Below are 18,674 nucleotides of genomic sequence, written 5' to 3'. Positions count from 1 at the left end.
ATTACTTTCTTCCTACCGCTTCTATAATCCGTCGCCGACGACGAGGTAGCGCTCGGATAGACTTAGATACTTCGCGGATTTATAATTCTACGATATACTCGAAGCTATTCAAACGTTAGAAATATACGATAAAGGGAACCTATTAGGATTAACCTATTAGGATTAACCCCTTTAGGGTCGCAACCCTAACTTTGTTTATATAAGGCCGCTATTAGGATTAACCTAATCCTAATAGTAGATTATAGGTAGGCGATCGATTAACGTAGATACTTAGTAGTAGCGTAAAAAAGAGTAAAGAAGATTCGATAGTCTATATAAAGTTCGAATAGAAGCTACTTTTTATAGGCCCTATATCTATACTAAGCTACTCCGCGGAGGTGTTAAGCGTTCGAGCTATTATTATATTTAAGGAGTTTAATATATAGGCGGATCGGCTAGGTAGAGTAAGTCGTTAAACGAGTCGGCTCGGTATAAGAGTAACTCGCTTAGTAGGGTATTTCGCTTCGGTATAATAGACGTAGCTATATAGAATTACGCTACGGCTATTATCGAGGGTAGAGTTACTACTCTTTCGATAAAGGTAATTACTATATATAGCGATAAATATATCGTACGCGTAGATAGCGAAGGGTATCGAGTTATCTAATAACTTAGGCTTTATAAGTAAAGTATATAGACCTAGTTTACTAATAGCTAATAGCGCGTAAGACTAGCGGTATATAGCGATAGACGTAGAAAATATACGTACGGCAATAGTAAGCGATAATATAATAGGTACCTACGATAGCGCCGATAGGAGGTTATAGTTAATAGAGCCGATAGGTACGATAATATCGGCTCTATCGCGGGAAATTTTCTTATAACGTAGGTTTTCTCTTAAGTACTAGAGTTTCTATTAAGGTTCCTATAGTTTTTTTATAGTCTTTTATATCGAAGAAGAATAGAAAAACTACCTAAAGGTCGATAGAGACTCGTACGAGTAAGAGAAAACTTAGAAGAGCTTCTTCGGACTTCGATATACTAGAGAGGTACTCTTCGATTAACGAATCTAGTTATACCTATAGTTTTTAGAGATTCTTTACGCGTTTCTCGTAAATTTAAGCTACTTTTCTTCGAAATCGGTCGAGTAGTTCTCCTAGTAAAACGGGTTTTCTATTTTACTCGGACTAACCTAGCTTCTACCGTCCTACGCTATAAGTAGAGTATATACGTAGATAATAGTAGAAGATATAAGAAGAGTATATAATAAATACCTCCTACCTTAGGTTATTATATATATTACTCGAATAGTCGAATTATAACGTTCTCCGCCTTATCTTTACGAGTATAATTAACGTAGATATAATATTCGAGGGGACTTAAAACCTTATAGGGTTTTTAGATTAATTTACTCGCGTACGAGCTTATAATAGGCCTATAGATAGTATATTTATAAGATACGATATAGTACTATCGCGGTAGTCCTTAAGGAAGAGAGTCGAATTATAACGCTCTTAGTAGGAACTATAACGCTCTCTACCTTATTTTTACGGGCGTAATTAATATAGATATAATATTCGAGGGGACTAAAAACCTTATAAGGTTTTTAGATTAATTTACTCGCGTACGAGCTTATAATAGGCCTATAGATAGTATATTTATAAGGTACGATACGGCGCTATTATAATAGTCCTTAAGGAAGAAAGTTAAATTATAATACTCTTAGCGGGAACTATAACGCTCTTAGTAAACGCGACGCTAGCCTTACGAAGACGACGACTTTTAAATTAAACTACTTACGTAATATACGAGCCCTAGACTTAGTAAGATATAAAATCGAAAGGGAATTATATACCTAAAAGGGTAGGGCGAGAAAATCTATATAATTCCGATGTATAAGGCCTAACCCGAGACCCGAATATATACTCTAGAAGGGATCGTAGACGTAACTCCGCGCTAAACCCCTTCTATACCTAAGGGCGATAGAATTTAACCGTCTCCCTAAGAAGACGACGACGACGAGACGACGACGACGATAGGAATGAAACGAAGACGACGATACAAATGAGACGGCGAAGAAAATGCGACGACGACGACGGAATGAGACGACGCCGACGACGAAATGAAACGACGGCGACGAAAATGAGACGACGACGAAAGTACGAACATGGCTCTTATACGAACATTTTTATCCCTCCCCGAAAGATACTCCCTCCCCGAAAAATATCCCCTCCCCGAAAAAAACTCCCTCCCCGAAACAAATAGGTCGTAACCGAGCGGCATGAGTCGTACTTGAAACTCGGCCCGCGTCTTACATCCGTCTAGGACTCTACGCAAGGCATTGACACGCTACTTCTAGACAAAAGACATATAAAGTCACCAGTTCATCACCTTCCAATCCGTATCCAACTCGTTCCATCCCCACACAAAGAAGAAACATCCAACACTCAACATGAACCTCACTGCCTTTTTCACGACCGTCTGTGTCCTCCTCATGGGCTCCTCAGTCGTAGTAAGGACGCCCACATCATGCACATCATCTCCCTTCCCTTGATCACAGTCGCTGATTTTTCACCAGGCTTATGGTTGCAACCCCGGCGGCTGCAACAATGATTGCTATCAACAAGGTAAAAATGGCGGTACATGGTGAGATTCCTTCCGATCGATGACTTCCAGACGTAACGTCAGGCTGACTTGTCGTTCCTGAAGCATCAATGGAGGCTGCGAGTGCCATTACTAAAGCATCCATCGATGGAATTAACCAGCACCACGGTCAAGACTTCAAGAAGGGCCTGGGCGAACTTCCTATGGWATCGGTGTACTTGGGAACATACTCTCGTTGAAAATCCTTCCATGAATTGAAGGCATTATCTTCCCGCTGTGACACTATGACTCACGTCTCTTGCTCTCTTACCCTCTCATGTCGATGGTCATTGAATGCTCTCGATCGAGACCATGTTCTAAAGTAGTGCATCGTTCGTTCGCTGTTGCGAGAATGCCAGACCAAACAGACCTCCTCAAAGAGCTGTACRGGAACTGAGAATTACACCAGCATACCTCGCAATGTATGTTCCATCCCTCGTTGAGGTGCTGTATGGTCCCGACAGCCGTGCTCCTCGATGACAAGAAAGCCTAAGCCACGCGGAATTCTAGCCAAACAGGATTCATCATCAAACAGCCAGGTTGTCCTCTTCTGACTCCGGCATTATTCATACCTGAAACCATCGTCAAGCGACCTAGGACTTGCGAGCATRGCACTGTCGTACACTTCAAGCTACATCAGACCCTAAGGAGGAACAACCAGGTTCAGACCTTGATCCCATACCACACGGTCATTCTATGTYGACAACTTACTAACAGCCTAATCGTGTCTTTCCATTCCAATCAACGAGAAGGATGAGTCCGAAGGAGTTTAGTACGACGCAGCAGCTCCAGCGGTGATTAGAAAGGTACACCGGTCAATGACAAGCCAAACATGGACTCCCATCCTTTCCACCATTTACCAAACATTCTCAAACCGTCCCACTCACACAATTTCTCAAGATCCAACTCCGACTTCACCATGACCACCGAGCCAAGCGCCTCCAACATCAATGATTACATCCAGGAACAAGAAAAATGGCCATCCCAAATATACAACCAAACCAACGACGACAATTCCCATCTCCATCCCCCCGACTCCATCCACTCCCGCCTACTCCACACATTCAGCGCCATGCTTTCAGAAGAAAGGAACCCCCCAAGAATCCGCCTCAACCATCGCCTCCATCATCATGTCCGAGCAAAATATCAGCTACTGGCACAACTTCATCGACATATTCTATAACGCAGTCGAGGAATCCCCCAATCCAACCATCTCCCAACGACTAGTCGACTTCATCGTAGCGTTGGCCAGTCTTCCCGACGCAATCAACTCGAGTAATAAAGACAAAATCATGGACATTGGGGGAGGCCAAATGGCACATGTCCAGCCGGGAGGGATCATGAAGTTTGCAAACCGAACCTTTTGGAAGGACCTGCCCGACTTTGCAATGGAACTTAGCGAGCGTTTCCAAGGTAAAACAAGTCCATCGTATCCATCATCCTGAAACATATTCTCACAAGCATCGTCCCAGGCCCCCATGTCCCATCGTGCACGTGGAAAGTCACCCGAGAAGTCCGCCCTCTTATGGAAGAACATGAACACCTACGTGATACTCCTCGGCCAAAGTCCCGAAGCCCAGCTCCATCCTCCCCTCGCCGGGCGCATCAAGCGAGGAATCTGGACATTAGCAACGGCTCTCGAACACTCTTCTAGCATACCTTATGAAGCCAATCTAGGCGTGCCAGCCGCGGCACAATGGCTTTCCCTCGCAGGACCAGAGATTGAGCAACTTTGCGAGGCAGCAACGGAGCACTATCCCGTCGGGGATCTTTGGGTTGGGACTGATAATACCGATGTCGTGGATATGGCGAGATTACAGTTTTGGAGGCGTAGGCTAGACAGACTTGCACAGGGACCTTCTCTATGGTAGAGGATCGATGGCAGGGGGGGAAAGACAGAGAGCAGAATTCGACGGGTCTCTTGCGTAGGTCAGACCATGCGGGTGTATGAACACGTGAAACGACGACTCCCTATCTTAGCTGTAGTCAACAAATTTAGACGCCAGCACTCCTACTCTTAATCCGGATCTCTGAGCAACCTTCTGCCCTTTTTTTCCACGTGCAACGTAGCTCGAGACTGTCAAGCAAGCGACATCGTTCTAGAAGGCCATCCTAGGGGCATCTCCAACAACGAGTAAGGCATCCGAGTTTCAGAACATTGGTAGATCTTTTTGATGGCACCAGGATCATCCACGTTGACTCCAAGACACGAGGAAACCTTCGACCATGGCCCTTCCTCGATCAACGAAGCGTACCCTGCATCCCACGCGCAAGGACCTTGTTACGCTAAAGAAGATCAGGTGTGCGGCGTAGAAGGAAATCGAGGCCTGGCAAACGTCATCAACGTCGTCGATTCACATGATATCCTACATGCCCTCATCGTACAATACTCCCCGCCTGGAAAGCCTCTTATGCTCCAGCAGCAGCGGCCTCTCTCGTCTGCTCCTCCAACACCTTGCGATACTTGCCCGTCGCCTCGCCCAATGCCACGACGGTCGGACGGACCATTGCATCCACGACCTTTCTCCCCCCACCTCCAACGTAACGATCGACATTGCCCAACTTGAACTTCTTGCCACTCCGCTGCGCCGCCGCCTGGGCCCGTTCCGTGTAGCCATCCACCTTGACTTGATACTCCTTTTCGGCAACATCCGCGACGGCGTTGATTCTGTCGAGAGAGCGATCGAGGGTGGAGACGAGATGTTCCAGCTCGTCGGTCTTGCGAGCATCACCGGAGAGGAAGAGGGTCCAGAAGTAATGCAGGAATTCGGTGGTGGTGTTGTGGGTGATTTGCAGCGTGTCAAAGGTGGATTGGGAGAGGCCGCGAAGGTGGGTGGGGTCTGAAGCAGCAGCTTGACGGCGAGTGTTGATTGCAGAGAGGAGGTTGTCGGTAGTAGACTTGATCGCTGCGTGCGAGCCGATTGTAGGCTGTTTATGACTTCCTTCATCATCATCGTCGTCATCTTCTTCCGCCTGGAATCCAAGCACTTGATCCAAACGGAACGCACCACGCTCATCTGCGCCGAAATGTGAGGGTTGCAGATGGGCGTTGATGGATGTCAAGACTTGTGTCGGATCCTGCAGTGCGTAGCGTTTTGCATCGGCGGAGAGATCGTCTTGGTTCCCTCCCACATATCGTTGCTGCTCCTTCACATTCAACACGACGCGATTGTCCACATCTTCCATGGCCAAGTCTCTCAGGCGCAATTGATCAAATGTTTCCTCGTCCATGCCAATGGGACCATGCGCCTCTCCATCCTCGGGCGCCACATGACTCAACATCTTCTCGGAAAGATTGTTCAAGACGGTCAGGATGGGCACCTTGTTCGGCCGCATGTCTTGATCAGGACGATTGCCCAGCTTTTGCGAGTGATTCTGCTCATTTCCCTCGAGATCGATGAAATGTGGGACATGTCCAATGGAAGCCGGGCCAGTACGCTCCGTTCGATCGAGATATTTATCCAGAAGGGAGTCTCGGGGATCTGTGTCTCGAATCTTCTCGCCCTTCAACTTCTTCAACAAGCGACTGGCGAAGAACTTTTCCCAGAATTGGCCGGCGGAGAGAGGCGGACAGCATGCATTGTAGGCTTCCAGCACGACGGGATACTGCTTGAAGATGAGTTTGATCTGCTCCTTGGTGATTTGCAGCTGTTTAATGCCCGGCTCGCCCTCCTTCTCGGCGGGTTTGTGGATGAATTTGATTTCGGGCAGAACATTGTATTCGCCCTGCTTTTGGGCCGTTTCGATGGCATGCGCGCGGAGGAGGTGGAGGCGCGACGACCAGAATTGGCGGGTGAGCTGGAGGAAGGAGAGGGTGGGCGGTTTGTCCTTGAGGGATTGGTTGAAGCGCTCCGACAGGCCCTTGTTCGACTCGAGCAGCGATCGTTGCAGTTTGTCGTCAGACTTGAGCTGGTTGTCATCATACCATCCTTCCTCCTCCGCCGCCTTGGTCGTGGGAATGGAGGAGGCGGCGGGTGCAGCAGCGGCCTGGGAGGATGCATTCTTCGCCGCCGCCGTCGTCGTCGTCGTCGGGGTGCTTTTTGCCAGGTGTTGCGCCGTGGCCTGCGCTTTGTTGGCCGTAATCACATTGCGCAACGTCTCCGTCACCCTCTCTTGCTCCTGTCGCGCATTTTGCTTGTCGGAGAAGGTAAAGACATGGCTGCCATCCGTCACCACGACCTTCAACGCAATCGACTTGGACGTCGCTGGGGTTTGCTGCAGGTTGGTGATGTCGGCCACGGCAATCGTCACGGCGGGAGAGGCGCCCACGGGTTCGCTCGGCGTCCAGAAGACATGTTTCGTGTCGTCGGAGATGGTGAGGTGACCATCCTTTTTGCTGTACTTGGCCGATGCGCGTGTCGCCGACATGGTGTTGGCGGGTGATGCGCCGAGCGATGAGGTGCCCTTGATCTTGTAGATCCAAATTGATTGAATTCAGTCAATATTTGATTCACTCGCGTTCAAATCCGCACCAAAACACATCCACCTTCACTTTCATCGTCACTTCCATCTTCGCCATTCATCCATTCTCCCCCTCTCCACCAACACATGTCTCCTCATGGGCATCTTTCCACCTGTGTCACTTCTCAGCACACTTCTTGCAACGTCACTGGAGCTCCTTCACCACCTCAGAGATGCATGATTCAAGAGATTCCTTCTCCTCCCCCGCTTCACCCTCCAAGCGGCTTCCATCGAGTCAGCCAGCCTGAAGGATTCCGCCATTTCCATCATCGCATCACTCGTTTCTTGGTGAAGAGGGAAAAATCCACCCCAGAGAACACGACGGCCACTTCATGATCCATCGTCGAATGCCAAGACAAGGGCACTGTTCAAGCTTCCCAAATGATCCGCCTTCACCACTAGTGGCATGTAGGGTTACACCTTATCTCTCACGTTCTTTTGGATCATCACACGCTTCAACACACGGATCAGATGTGCYCAAAATCATAGGTAGTCCGCCATACGTCAATCGTGTTAGTCACCAACCTCACGCTAATTCCGATCATCACTTTGGCGGCTAACATCCTCCATCATCACTGGTCGCTCATCATCATTGGTAAGCCAGAGGACAATGGAYTTCTATTGCTGCCCGTCGAATACCTTGCAGCTGGGACGGACAACATGCATTTCACGGGTGGACTGTACGATTGGTCACCTGCAAAGCCTTTCTCGTTTATGCCCACWGCCTTCGACTTTCATACCAACTTCATCGCTGCTTGTTCCCGTTGAAATGTTCTTCAAACTACACCACGGCCTGATGGCGTGGCTGCCCACGTTTCAACTTCCAAGTGCCATCACTTTTCACATTCACATCCACATCCATGTGCGCGGAGGATCAAAGTCAAAATGCAGGCACGCACATCTCCCTCGGCCAGTTGTGATGCAAATGTGTGAATCTCCTGCGGTACGAAGTTTGCAACCAACACATGTCCCACAGCATATACTTCGAATTTAGCTCCCTCCACGGAAACCTTGATAGATGGCAATGCCAAGGCCAGGGCTCCTCCGGATCGACACGCTCGAACCTTTCCACGTGCTGCACAAGCATGCTTAAGCTTCTATTCGATGCTTGCCCATCTCGGAAGGATTCCCACGAGTTCGTTGTTCACGGAATCCTCCCTCGGAATTTCCCTGCCTTTCYACCACGAAGGATGGGGACATCCCTACCATTGCCTTCCCGAATGCAAAGCCAAGACAAGGGCTATCATCTCCCCACACCAACGGCGAGAGCATCAACAACATAGCAGCACTGTCTCGCGGATGTTTAAGCTCCCATCATGATCTTAGTGGCTTCTAGGGCATTGAAGGATTCGAGGCTTGTTATCATGTCGCGTTGGAGTATATGATATTCGCGGTGAGACATGGCTTGCCAAAGACACATGAGTAAAGGACTCTCCTACAACTCGGGCAGAATCTACTCGCACTACGTTCCCCTCCTTGATCTGTTCGATCTTCGCAATGAAACGCAATCACGAAACCTCATTCGGACCCTCCGAACCGAGATCCCCTAAACGATTTCGAGCAGAAAGCCAAACAACTTCAACCCCCTCAACACCTTCAACATCCTCCCCTTCCACATCCTCTCCATATCTCTCCCCCAAGTCCACCTCCCCCGAACAATCCACCCCAATCCGCTGCTATGCCCACAACTGCGACGGCAAGGAATTCTCCTGTCGAGAAAACTACCGACGTCATCTTCGAGAACGGGACGGAGTGGGAGAAGTCGCATGTCTCTTTTGCTCCAGGAAATTCAGCAGGGAGAGTAATCGAGACGCCCATGTTCGGAAGAAGCGGTGCAAAGTTCTAGAGGCATGGGCCCGGGGGGATTTGGGGTGCTGAGATGGGCATGGATATGGAGGTGGGGATGTATGAAGGGTGTGATGTCGGGTTTTGGGAACCGGTGGAGTGGGGAGAGTTGAATTGGGAGGAGAAGAGGAGGGGAGGAAATTATGCTCTGTATCATTAATGATGAGGAGTGTTAGCGATGCTCGGATGCTTTCTCTCCCGCGTTGGTCTTTTATGTAAACCGAAGGTCCTCCTCTCCGGTGGCACTGAATTGCCGAGAGGCATCGTCATTCGACAAAGCTACATGCGATCGAAAGCTAATTAAGACGGATCACTCTGTATTCCTCGACGAGATATTCATGGTCCTTCTTTTCCGCTCAATCTAACCAACAAAAAATTTCACCTCACGGATCAACATGAAGATGCGCATGCCCCGCCAGAGCCTTCATCACCATCCCAGCTTTCGGTCCCTCATACTGAATTCGATCGAGCCTGATATTCCCAACGACTCCTTTATGATGCAGTTCCAATCCAGTTCTACACTCCTCAGGGACCATCTCATGCTGAAACCCAAGAAACGTAATAACCCCCGAACCCCCTTGTCCTCTCCTTACCGTTTCTCTCGGAACCCAAAGACGAAACTTCTCCAATGCTGGTAGGGCGTCCGCAAGTTTGGGAAGAAGATCCGTCCATGTAGATCCCTCTCGGAGTGTAACAGAGCGGAGTTCGATTTCCTTCAACGTCGTCGATTTGGAGTTCTTCAATAAAGCCAAGAGTGTGCTCGTCTCTACGCTCATCCATGTCATCCCAAGCCGCTTGTATATAGGGGAAGGCTSTTTAGACTGAACGACACTCTTCAACAATAACCCATCGACCGAGTACATTTCCAGATGTTGCAGTTTCGATGACTGATGAAGAGCCTGCTGTAGCCAGTATCTGTAGACCGCAAGTAGGACGTCAGCAAGGACCCGTACAAGACAGACCACCCTGATCTTCTCTCATCAAGTTTTCCTCGATGTATACATACGGATGAGCTTTGAGCTGTCTGAGATCCGCAGAATGCATCAAAGAGGAACCGCGACCTTTCCCCTGACCGGCAGCATCTAGAACAATCGTCATTCTGTGGATTTGGGGACTGGCGATGGTGCTCCATTGATTGGCCTGCATGCGACGCATTGCGCTTTCCGATGCATACATACTTCGAATCGTTCTGCACACGAACCGAAAGAACTGCCAAATCCGCACCGTCGACGATACTCTTCGCAAGCCGCTCCACTGGCTCGTCCACAAAGAGTTCATGCGGGGCTCTCTTGTAGTCCGCAAACCGTAATCTCGTCTCCTCAGTAAGATATTCCATATTGCCGGGATTGATGGCGTAATCCTCTATTTCAATAACCTCGGGACAAATTTCCTTCCGAAGGAGCAGCGTTCGTAGACATGCAACACCAGCAGCAGCAAGGGCTGTTGTGTCGAGAAAAGTTTGGACGCGAGGCCATATATGAGACGCCTCTACGGTTGCGCGAGGCCACAGGTAAGACGAGGACTGCACCCAGTCTTCATCATCCCCAGCGATGGGATCGACTTTGTCGCACTCGTCCTGGATGTGAAGGTTCTTGATATACTTTCGAAGCTCGGGATGAGTGGGAATACCATCTAGTGGAACTTGTAAGAGACTGGTTCTGCATGTTGTGAAGAGTCGCTRGGCAATCTGATGGTACGTTCGGATGTCAGTGAGCGTAYATCAACAATCTCGTTATGGAAGCTTGCCGTGTGAAGAGCTAGCTGGTCTGTCGTTCCGCTTTATGGCTGACTCGAGGTCTACCAAACTTGATGGCTCAATATGTTGTGAGAGTTCGTTCTTTGCTTCTATGGAAAACGGGACAAGGTCGGCCATAGCAAATGAGCCAGTCTCGATGGACGATGGAGACTTGAAAGTAAGTGGAATACAGATCGAAACGCCCATTTCTTCCTCCGTGGCGCAGTTGATGGCGATGATCTGCAATCAATATGTACGGCGTGATGATGCATGCACTTGGGAAGCGATGGCATGCATGGCTAGCACAGCCCCGATCCAAAAGCCAAGACATTTCTTCCTCACGTGCGCCAATTCACTTCCCATCACCGACACAATCGTCACGTTATTAGCGGCTGATTTGGCGGCACTCCACTATTGAGTGGTAAGCATGCAAGGACTTTGAAGATGATATAATTGACAGTTTGCTTCTTTCAGCCCAGGGACTGTATCGGCATGCCTACGTCCTCCTATCTCGATTGAAGCACCGGCTATGTTACACTCGTGGAGTGGAGTGTCATAGCACGGCATAGGCGCTCTGTCGCTGCTCATTATTCCAGCCCGAACCCTCTCGGTCGTCCGTAAAGAACAGACTCGCATCACAGCTCTGTGACACCAATGCCACTTGAAAAGCATGAAAAAGACCAGCTTTCCATCTCTTCTCCAGCTCAAGTCTCGACTTTCGACGAGACCGCCTCGGGGAACCACTGCAAATTTCCGCCCGAATTTAGCAGCCCCTGATACCCCAGGTCATCATTCAGAGTCGGAACAGAGGTCAATGCAGATCGTCTTAGTTCCACCTTTGGCCGGCTTGCTGCCATTCATACCCTCCAAATTCATGTCTCCTACGAGCCGCATCGAAGACCCCAACAAAGCCAGTGTTGGTATCTTCGTCTTGTAGCATGCGATTGGGATGGTTGCGGCGGCTTGCCGGCGTTGGGGTGGACTCCGTAGCGAATTCTCGAAGAAAGTCTGGCTGAGGTCTCAAATTTGCAGCAGAAGACGGGTAGAGGTCCTGCTCTTCCTGCTCCTCATTCTTGCCCACAAAAAGTGAGCTTTCGTCTTCAGGATCGGCGTCCTTGTGTAGCCAATCCAGCTTTTTGAACGTCGTCGGAGGTGGCTTTCGTGGTCGTRGGCAAGGAGTCTCACTCCTCAATCCCCCAGACATCATGTAGTTCTCGGGATTTCCACCGCCACCACCATCATCATCATCATTGCCGCCGCCTCTACCTCTACCGCCTCCTTCACCTCCACCGCCGCCTTCTGTGTCTGAGTCTCCACCTCCACCACCTCCATATTGACGACGACGACCACCTCCATCACCCCCATATCCACGACGACCGCCTCCACCTTCTCTTGGAGCACCCCCTCTCTTGGCTCGTTTTTTCTTCTTCTCCACGGTGACCTTGTTGTTGGCAAGGGCCTTGAGTTTGATGATGACATTTGCAATGTCTTTCTCAAAACCCGCAGGGTCCAAGTCATCTCCTTGATACTCCTCTCCTTCCCATCTCTCCCCGCTCAACATCTCCTTCCACTCCGGCTCCCGATCGGAAAGCTCCCAGCGTAGAACCCGAAGATTGACCTGTGGGTTGTGCTTCACAATCTTCGCKGCGCCGTGTTTCAACACCTCCAAATCGGCCTCGTCACAGCGGAGAATCTTCATCATACGTTTGTTGGAATAGTAGAGCGCTGGATGTGTGGGTCCGTTCTTCTTCTGATTGTTGTTGTTGGCGCCGCCACCACCACCACCTCCTCCTCCGCCTTTAGATTTGTTGCCTCCACCTCCTTCTCTTTTGACAGCGACCATGTTGAGCGATGCGGATGTTGTTTTGAAGCAAAGTTGCGATTGCGAAGTGAGAAGAGTGTGAAGCTAGCTTGTAGGCAGCAGCGGACTGAGTATATGTGAAGTGAAATTTGGCATATGCCATTGCATGTAGTGAAGTCAAGTCGCACTTGAGCCTCAACATGATGAGCACGTGATGGAATGTCTTGGCGGTTTTGGCAGGAATATGAGCAGAGTGTAGGGGAAGAAGTGGATGTAAGTCAGACTGAAATGAGAAGCTCTTGTGTAATCTGTGTGTCAGTGGGTCTTGTATCGTACAATACATACACATGTCGCGGCCAGCGGTGAATGAGAACCGGCGTCAATCTCCGTCGGGTAATGTGGCCAAGGTTCGGGGATGGAGAGAGAGGCCACCACCTGAGTAAGTTTATTCTGGCTGACAAGATGCGAGCCCTGGAAGACGAGCATTTCCATGGCTATCCGATTTCGATCTCCGGACCAACTCACATCGATTGGGTTCAAGCCTGGCCAAAGATAGCAGCCCCTGGTAGATGAGCAAAGAGCAGGAGAGAGCACCGGAAGTGCCAGCATCGAAGCGTTCAACAGCTTAGGACGGCCCTTCTATGCAGCCATGGTGCAACTCGCTCCAGAACTCTGTTAGTGAAGAGCCTTATCCCCACTTAAGGTGTCGTCCGATGGCCTTGTTGAAAGAAATTGGCAACCGGAGTCGTAGTGAAGTCTTTTGTACAAAAGCGGGCGGTTGCCGCGCTTTCAGAGCCTCGCCAAGGATTTTGATGAGGATTTTGATAAGTATACCTCTTTTCAGATAGAATGTCTTGTGACATTACAACATCTGCGAGAGGTCGATGGTGATGCTCAGGTTTGATGTCTGGTTTTGATACCTTTGCTGCGATATCGGAGCTACTTCTTGGCCCCTGTCGGGATTCATCTTTGGAAGCCCCTGAGCCAAGCCAAGTCAAACCAACGGAATCGTTCATGACTACACTTCTTTCGCCAATACGATCTTCTCATAGTTGTGGGGAAGACTTTGATACAGGCTTCGGCATCCATTAGGACCGTTTGCATGTCCGAAGTCAAAGAAGGCCGAGACGATGTACCTAATCTGCCCGATATTCCAAGCCTATGGGAGGGTGAGCTTAAGACGATCATGTCTTCATAGAAGCTTTCACCCATCGAGTAGAATTTTCCTGACAAGCATGGCTCTTAGCACGAGAATTGACGTTCAGACAGATTGAATTCTGTCCGATCATCGTTGCACGAGTCCTCGAAGAAGCGACTTGAAACCTCGAATACACCTTCAGTGACAGCAGTGCTAGCTTTATGAGTGGAGATGCGTAGATTGATCATGCTTGACGGTCAAACAATCCTTGTCAAGATGCTGCCATGAAGATCACTTCCCGCCGGATAGCCTTTTGTTCCCCAGAAAATTGAAGACCTACTTTTAGTGTCCAGCACCCCAAGCCACAATACGAAGATCTGATCGACATCAGGTCACCTTCTCAAATTTCTTGACAACTTTCTTGAGCAATTCGTACTACGACTGCCAGAAAAGTTCCGCGCTTGACAGCCACGTTGGTCGTGCTTTGTCGACTCATCTTTCCAATACTTCGCGATATGGTTTCTTGGGAGGAGGAATGTGAGACTAAAGCGGAGCCTTTGACATACTGCAGATAGAAAACGTTCTACTTTTACAACACGTAGACTCCGTGTGATCTCTCAAGGGGTTGTTACAACGCTCAATCCATAGCCTGCACCTCCTCCGCCGCCGCCACTGGAGCGTCGTGCGTTACGTCGTGCCCGATGCTCAGGTCTTCAAACATGTGTACTTCCTCGTCTTCAGGTCCAGCTTCTACGAGATTTCCGCKATTGTACAATCTTTCAGCTGTGGTAGGACTGAGGATCCGATGGCTCTCGACAAAGACACAGCCCTCTGGGCCAGCCCTGGCTGTGTAGTGAATCCCCCTCCTCATCCGGGCCCACTGACGCCTATGGTACGGTATCCAATCGGCTGGCAGTTCGTTGCCGTCACCGTCCCTGGTTGTCGTGATCTCAACGGATCCTTCCGTTATCCAGTGAGTGTTGTCGCTATGGTGAACATGAACGGGGATAACTTCTCCGCTGTCCGGGGGCGCGTCAGCACTAGCTTACTTCCTGCTACACTAGGGATCACTTTACCTATCTAATCTGGTCGTCGAGGCGAAAGGATACTTTGTGGATTCCCTCATTGTCTTTTCGTCCTCCGTTAGAGGTACGTATATGTACCCGACGGGCATTGTGGGATGGTTGTCGATCAGAGGTAAAGATTTCACGATGTTCTTTTGCTGTTCCGCGAGTTGAGGTGGTAGGGGTGGTATTTTGCATGTGTAATGGAAGTTGGTTGTGGATGCAAGAGGAGAGATGGATGCAGGCCGTGATACTTATGTGGGTAGATTCTCCCCGAGGATGCCTCTCCTGACAAGTCTTGAACCTGCGATGTGATTAAGACGGATGTCTCGCCGCCACTTCCACATGTACCTTGAGTCTTAAGACCAAATCGCATTGATGGAAGCGCCYCATATCTTGGCGCGCATCCTTTTCTTGCGATTTTGCACGGTCTTTGGGACCTCTTAGGGCGAAACACAGTGTTCTCCGTGTGAGAATTTGCTCTGCGATTGAATACCTGTACGTTATGTCTCACTTTTCGGTGGTAGATGCCACCCGTTAGCTTGTTCTTAGCGGTCTCTGTGCTATTATCGTAGTGTGAGACTTAGAGTAGGTCAATTGCTGAGATGATGTTGATTGACTAAGTTAGTCACCTTGAAGACCATGTCTCCTATTTGGAGCTCCTAGAGGCCYCTGTTCACTTGGCATACATTCGCCACTGGATTGCTGATACTATGCATAAGAATCGGATGTTGAAGGTACTGTAGACGTACTACGTCGGTCAAATCGATCATGACAGTCTGGCATATCAACATGGCTTCCTGTTCCGATATCGAGGGTTTAGAGGCAGATATCCAAGCTGTTATAGGTTTTACTTTTGTTGATTGCTTCGCTTCATCTCCGATCAGACTCTACCCGCCGTCGACGTAAGTAGCCCGACTGTGTTACACGTTACTGCTTGCTGCATTTCTGATATTCTTTAAAAGTCTGCTCTTATCTGTGGGGATTCATTGCATCTCTAGATAAATTTGAAACTTTTAAAAACCTCTGGTACATTTGGAAGTCACAAGTCTTGGCCATGGTGCCAGGAAGGAGCTTGCATTTTTCTCGCACTTTCAGGGGCAAAATTATGCCCGTGCAGCAGAACATGACAAAACCGGTAATACGCTGTCTTGGTACTTATGCAAGACTGAAGTTTGCAGGAACACATCGGCTGTCAGACTTTGATACTACATACGATAGAATCGGGATGGATGTCTTGTCATCACCTTCATCACCTGTTCCTCCGGTTTACATCTAGCATCGTTGTCTCACTTCTCGCGTCCACTACTCGATATCTCCTTAGTAGCTTCAGACATAGTCTCGCATCACAGACACGGGCACAGTTCCGTAGCACACCAGAGTATCGAAGAGTCATCGAGCTCAAGAACATCTGCCACTAAGACTGTGCATCATTTGACGTTGGTCTCTGAAGTATTTTGATGGGAATAAGCGCCTTTTACATTCCGGAAAATCCACCGTGGACGATGTTTGGGATGTTTGAGGTGTTTTTTCTATGAAGATTACGACTACATTTCGTATCTAGAAGTGAACACTCACAAGACAACCTTTGCTTTATCGATCAGTGAAAAGGAGCCTAGACTTATGTTATCATGACTAGGTGGTAAGAGTTTGAATGAAGTAATGATATATATATACGACCATGTATATAGTACAGCCCGCCAATCCCGTTTATTCTTCCACAGCCAACCGCCTGTTACATTATCCAATGCTTTCTCCTTGAGCCACAAATCCCGGATACCAAATCTTCTCGCATCCCWCGAGCCCTCGTCTTATCTAGTTTCCCGAATCCGTTGTCGCAATCTAACCCCAAGCAGGGAGCTTGTCATACTGCAGTTCACTGCGTCATGACCTCAGCCGAACATAGCTCGAACAGGATCAAAGAAGTACCATAAAATGATGGCCAAGAACAACAAGTACAACCAATCCCTGATACGAATTGTTTCCTCCGCGTCCAAAGGGACATTTGTTTCCTCCTCGTCCAAAGGGACATTTGTTTCCTCCTCGTCCAAAGGGACATTTGTTTCCTCCTCGTCCAAATGGACATTTGTTTCCNCCTCCTCGTCCAAAGGGACATTTGTTTCCTCCTCGTCCAAATGGACATTTGTTTCCTCCTCGTCCAAAGGGACATTTGTTTCCTCCTCGTCCAAATGGACATACCATTTCTCATTCGGATCATCTTCGTCCGTCAAGACAAAAGTGCCATTTCGAAGGAACCTCACAGTAGTTGTCGGGCTCAGTAGTTGATGGGCCTCGATGAAGCTGCACCCATGGCTCTCGGTTGCCATGTAGCTGGTGTTTGGTGGCATATCGATCCTCGCTCCAGCACCTTGCGCATGGGTGTTATTGGGATCGATGAATTGGCCCCCTACTGATCTGCCAATTCTGAGGGACCCATGGAGGATCAAGTGGGTGTTGTTACTGTGATGGCGATGCTCTCTCAGTCCTTCGCCACTGTATAAGTAGTTCTATTAGTATTGCTTGTTTCTGCCTGAAGCGCATAAATTGTACTTACGGACGCAACGTGTTGACCGAGACGAACGGATATTGTACTCTGAGCAAGTTTTCCTCGTGTGTGAAAATCTTCGTAGGGTTGTACTTCACGTAAGGCATGGTGCTGGAAGGTGGATTGGTAGACTGATGGAGGTATGTAGTAGCTATCAAAGCTGAAAATGGATGTTGTTTGGTGAGTGGAGTGATGGATGGCTTTTATTGTGAGCTCGATGTTTGTGATGGAGAATTGAAAAGAGGAGCAGCTCGTCGTGGTTCTTATGTGTGTTGAATTCCGACCAGATACCTCGAATAGTAGACCGTGAGATTCTGTGTCAAGCAAGTGAGACGATTGACCGATTGCCGTCATCATTTCAGCATTTTCTTAGACACAATTTCCCTGCGAACAGCATTCTATTGGTGTTGTGTCGCTTTACTCGRCATACATCGATAACGAGCGCACGAATGTTCCAAAGCCTCTGAGGCTCGATCGATACACTATTTTAACGGCTGCGAGTGGTTCCCGTGTGGGATTCTGCGCACAGGTCTCACGCTCCGCAGCAGCCTCCATGCCAAGTGTCTCTTCGGTCTCAAATCTTTCCTGGCCATGCAGGAGTGGAGTTTGATCCCACGCTACGGTGAGCAGTGAAATATCCTCAATCTGTTGTTCCAGCCACTGACTGAGACACGAATATAAGGKCGGAATTTCAAACACCGCAGAAGTCTTAGCTCCGAACAGAGATCTGTAGAAAGAGGCTGAAATTTCAGGGCGACTTCTCAACACAGTTCAGATAGGTCTGAGTGCGTGGCAGAGTAGAGTAGTATACTGGCGGCTTGACACCGCGTCGCATCTACGCAACCGCTTCGTAGCTGATGGCGTTACTCCCAAGCCACGTGCGGTTGGTTCCATAGCGGTCCTACTGACTTGAACTAGAGCACGTTGCTTTGCTTGCTGCATTCATGCAATACGTGAAAAGAAGTCTTGGGAGCGGCATTGGAAATTTTACCCGAACCCGACAGGTCTTTTGTGCAATGAAGGAAGAATAGACACAAATCATACCCTCAGCAAAGCCCCCTATGGCTGCTTCGATGGCTCCAATTTCTCGCTCTTTCGAGGGGAAAGCTATACTTTGTTGGCCAATGTATCCCTTGCTACCCGGGCCTCTGGTTTAGTTGTAGTGAAAGCGCCATCTTCTTCCGTAGACTGATTGGATATCGTCAGATGTATTGAAAACTCATCATGCCAAGGCCTGTTCTTTCATTCTGCTCGTACAGCTGTTCTTTGCCGTGGTTAGAAATCGCTTCGTCAAGAGGCTTCTGACATCGCCAAAAGATTCTCATCGAGACCAATCTTCCCTCCCCTACTTCAACCTCCTAGATCCGCAAGTCTTCCCTTCCAAAATTCAAACCTCCCAGAATCACAAACCTCTCCACCCCCCTTCAGCCTCCCACAACTCGCCAGGAGGATAAGTCTTCTCC

General features: G+C 48.9%; 6 protein-coding genes; 2 read left to right on the top strand and 4 right to left on the bottom strand.

Annotated features, from left to right (window-relative positions):
* Positions 1-2,431: 2,431 nt before the first annotated feature.
* On the top strand, positions 2,432-2,822 carry RCC_06077 (uncharacterized protein; the record flags this gene model as incomplete). XM_023771341.1 has 3 exons in its annotated part: positions 2,432-2,491; positions 2,558-2,606; positions 2,689-2,822. The coding sequence occupies 3 exons, from the start codon at positions 2,432-2,434 to the stop codon at positions 2,820-2,822; spliced, it is 243 nt and encodes an 80-aa protein (XP_023627109.1).
* A 930-nt stretch (positions 2,823-3,752) lies between these two features.
* RCC_06076 (uncharacterized protein) lies at positions 3,753-4,493 on the top strand (the record flags this gene model as incomplete). XM_023771340.1 has 2 exons in its annotated part: positions 3,753-4,035; positions 4,084-4,493. 2 exons carry the CDS (start codon positions 3,753-3,755, stop codon positions 4,491-4,493), a joined length of 693 nt encoding a protein of 230 aa, XP_023627108.1.
* Positions 4,494-5,031: 538 nt separating this feature from the next.
* On the bottom strand, positions 5,032-6,990 carry RCC_06075 (related to RNA polymerase II transcription initiation/nucleotide excision repair factor TFIIH, subunit TFB1; the record flags this gene model as incomplete). Its single annotated transcript, XM_023771339.1, has 1 exon — positions 5,032-6,990. The coding sequence occupies one exon, from the start codon at positions 6,988-6,990 to the stop codon at positions 5,032-5,034; it is 1,959 nt and encodes a 652-aa protein (XP_023627107.1).
* Positions 6,991-9,744: 2,754 nt separating this feature from the next.
* On the bottom strand, positions 9,745-10,264 carry RCC_06074 (uncharacterized protein; the record flags this gene model as incomplete). XM_023771338.1 has 3 exons in its annotated part: positions 9,745-9,843; positions 9,935-10,010; positions 10,107-10,264. 3 exons carry the CDS (start codon positions 10,262-10,264, stop codon positions 9,745-9,747), a joined length of 333 nt encoding a protein of 110 aa, XP_023627106.1.
* A 1,225-nt stretch (positions 10,265-11,489) lies between these two features.
* RCC_06073 (uncharacterized protein) lies at positions 11,490-12,506 on the bottom strand (the record flags this gene model as incomplete). Its single annotated transcript, XM_023771337.1, has 1 exon — positions 11,490-12,506. One exon carries the CDS (start codon positions 12,504-12,506, stop codon positions 11,490-11,492), a length of 1,017 nt encoding a protein of 338 aa, XP_023627105.1.
* Positions 12,507-16,558: 4,052 nt separating this feature from the next.
* Positions 16,559-17,318, bottom strand: RCC_06072 (uncharacterized protein; the record flags this gene model as incomplete). XM_023771336.1 has 2 exons in its annotated part: positions 16,559-17,159; positions 17,221-17,318. The coding sequence occupies 2 exons, from the start codon at positions 17,316-17,318 to the stop codon at positions 16,559-16,561; spliced, it is 699 nt and encodes a 232-aa protein (XP_023627104.1).
* Positions 17,319-18,674: the final 1,356 nt, after the last annotated feature.

This window comes from Ramularia collo-cygni (assembly GCF_900074925.1).
Source record: "Ramularia collo-cygni strain URUG2 genome assembly, contig: RCC_scaffold08, whole genome shotgun sequence".
NCBI lineage: Eukaryota > Fungi > Ascomycota > Dothideomycetes > Mycosphaerellales > Mycosphaerellaceae > Ramularia > Ramularia collo-cygni.
The sequence above is the reverse complement of the archived record's forward strand: the minus strand, read 5'-3'. Positions and strand labels throughout refer to the sequence as shown.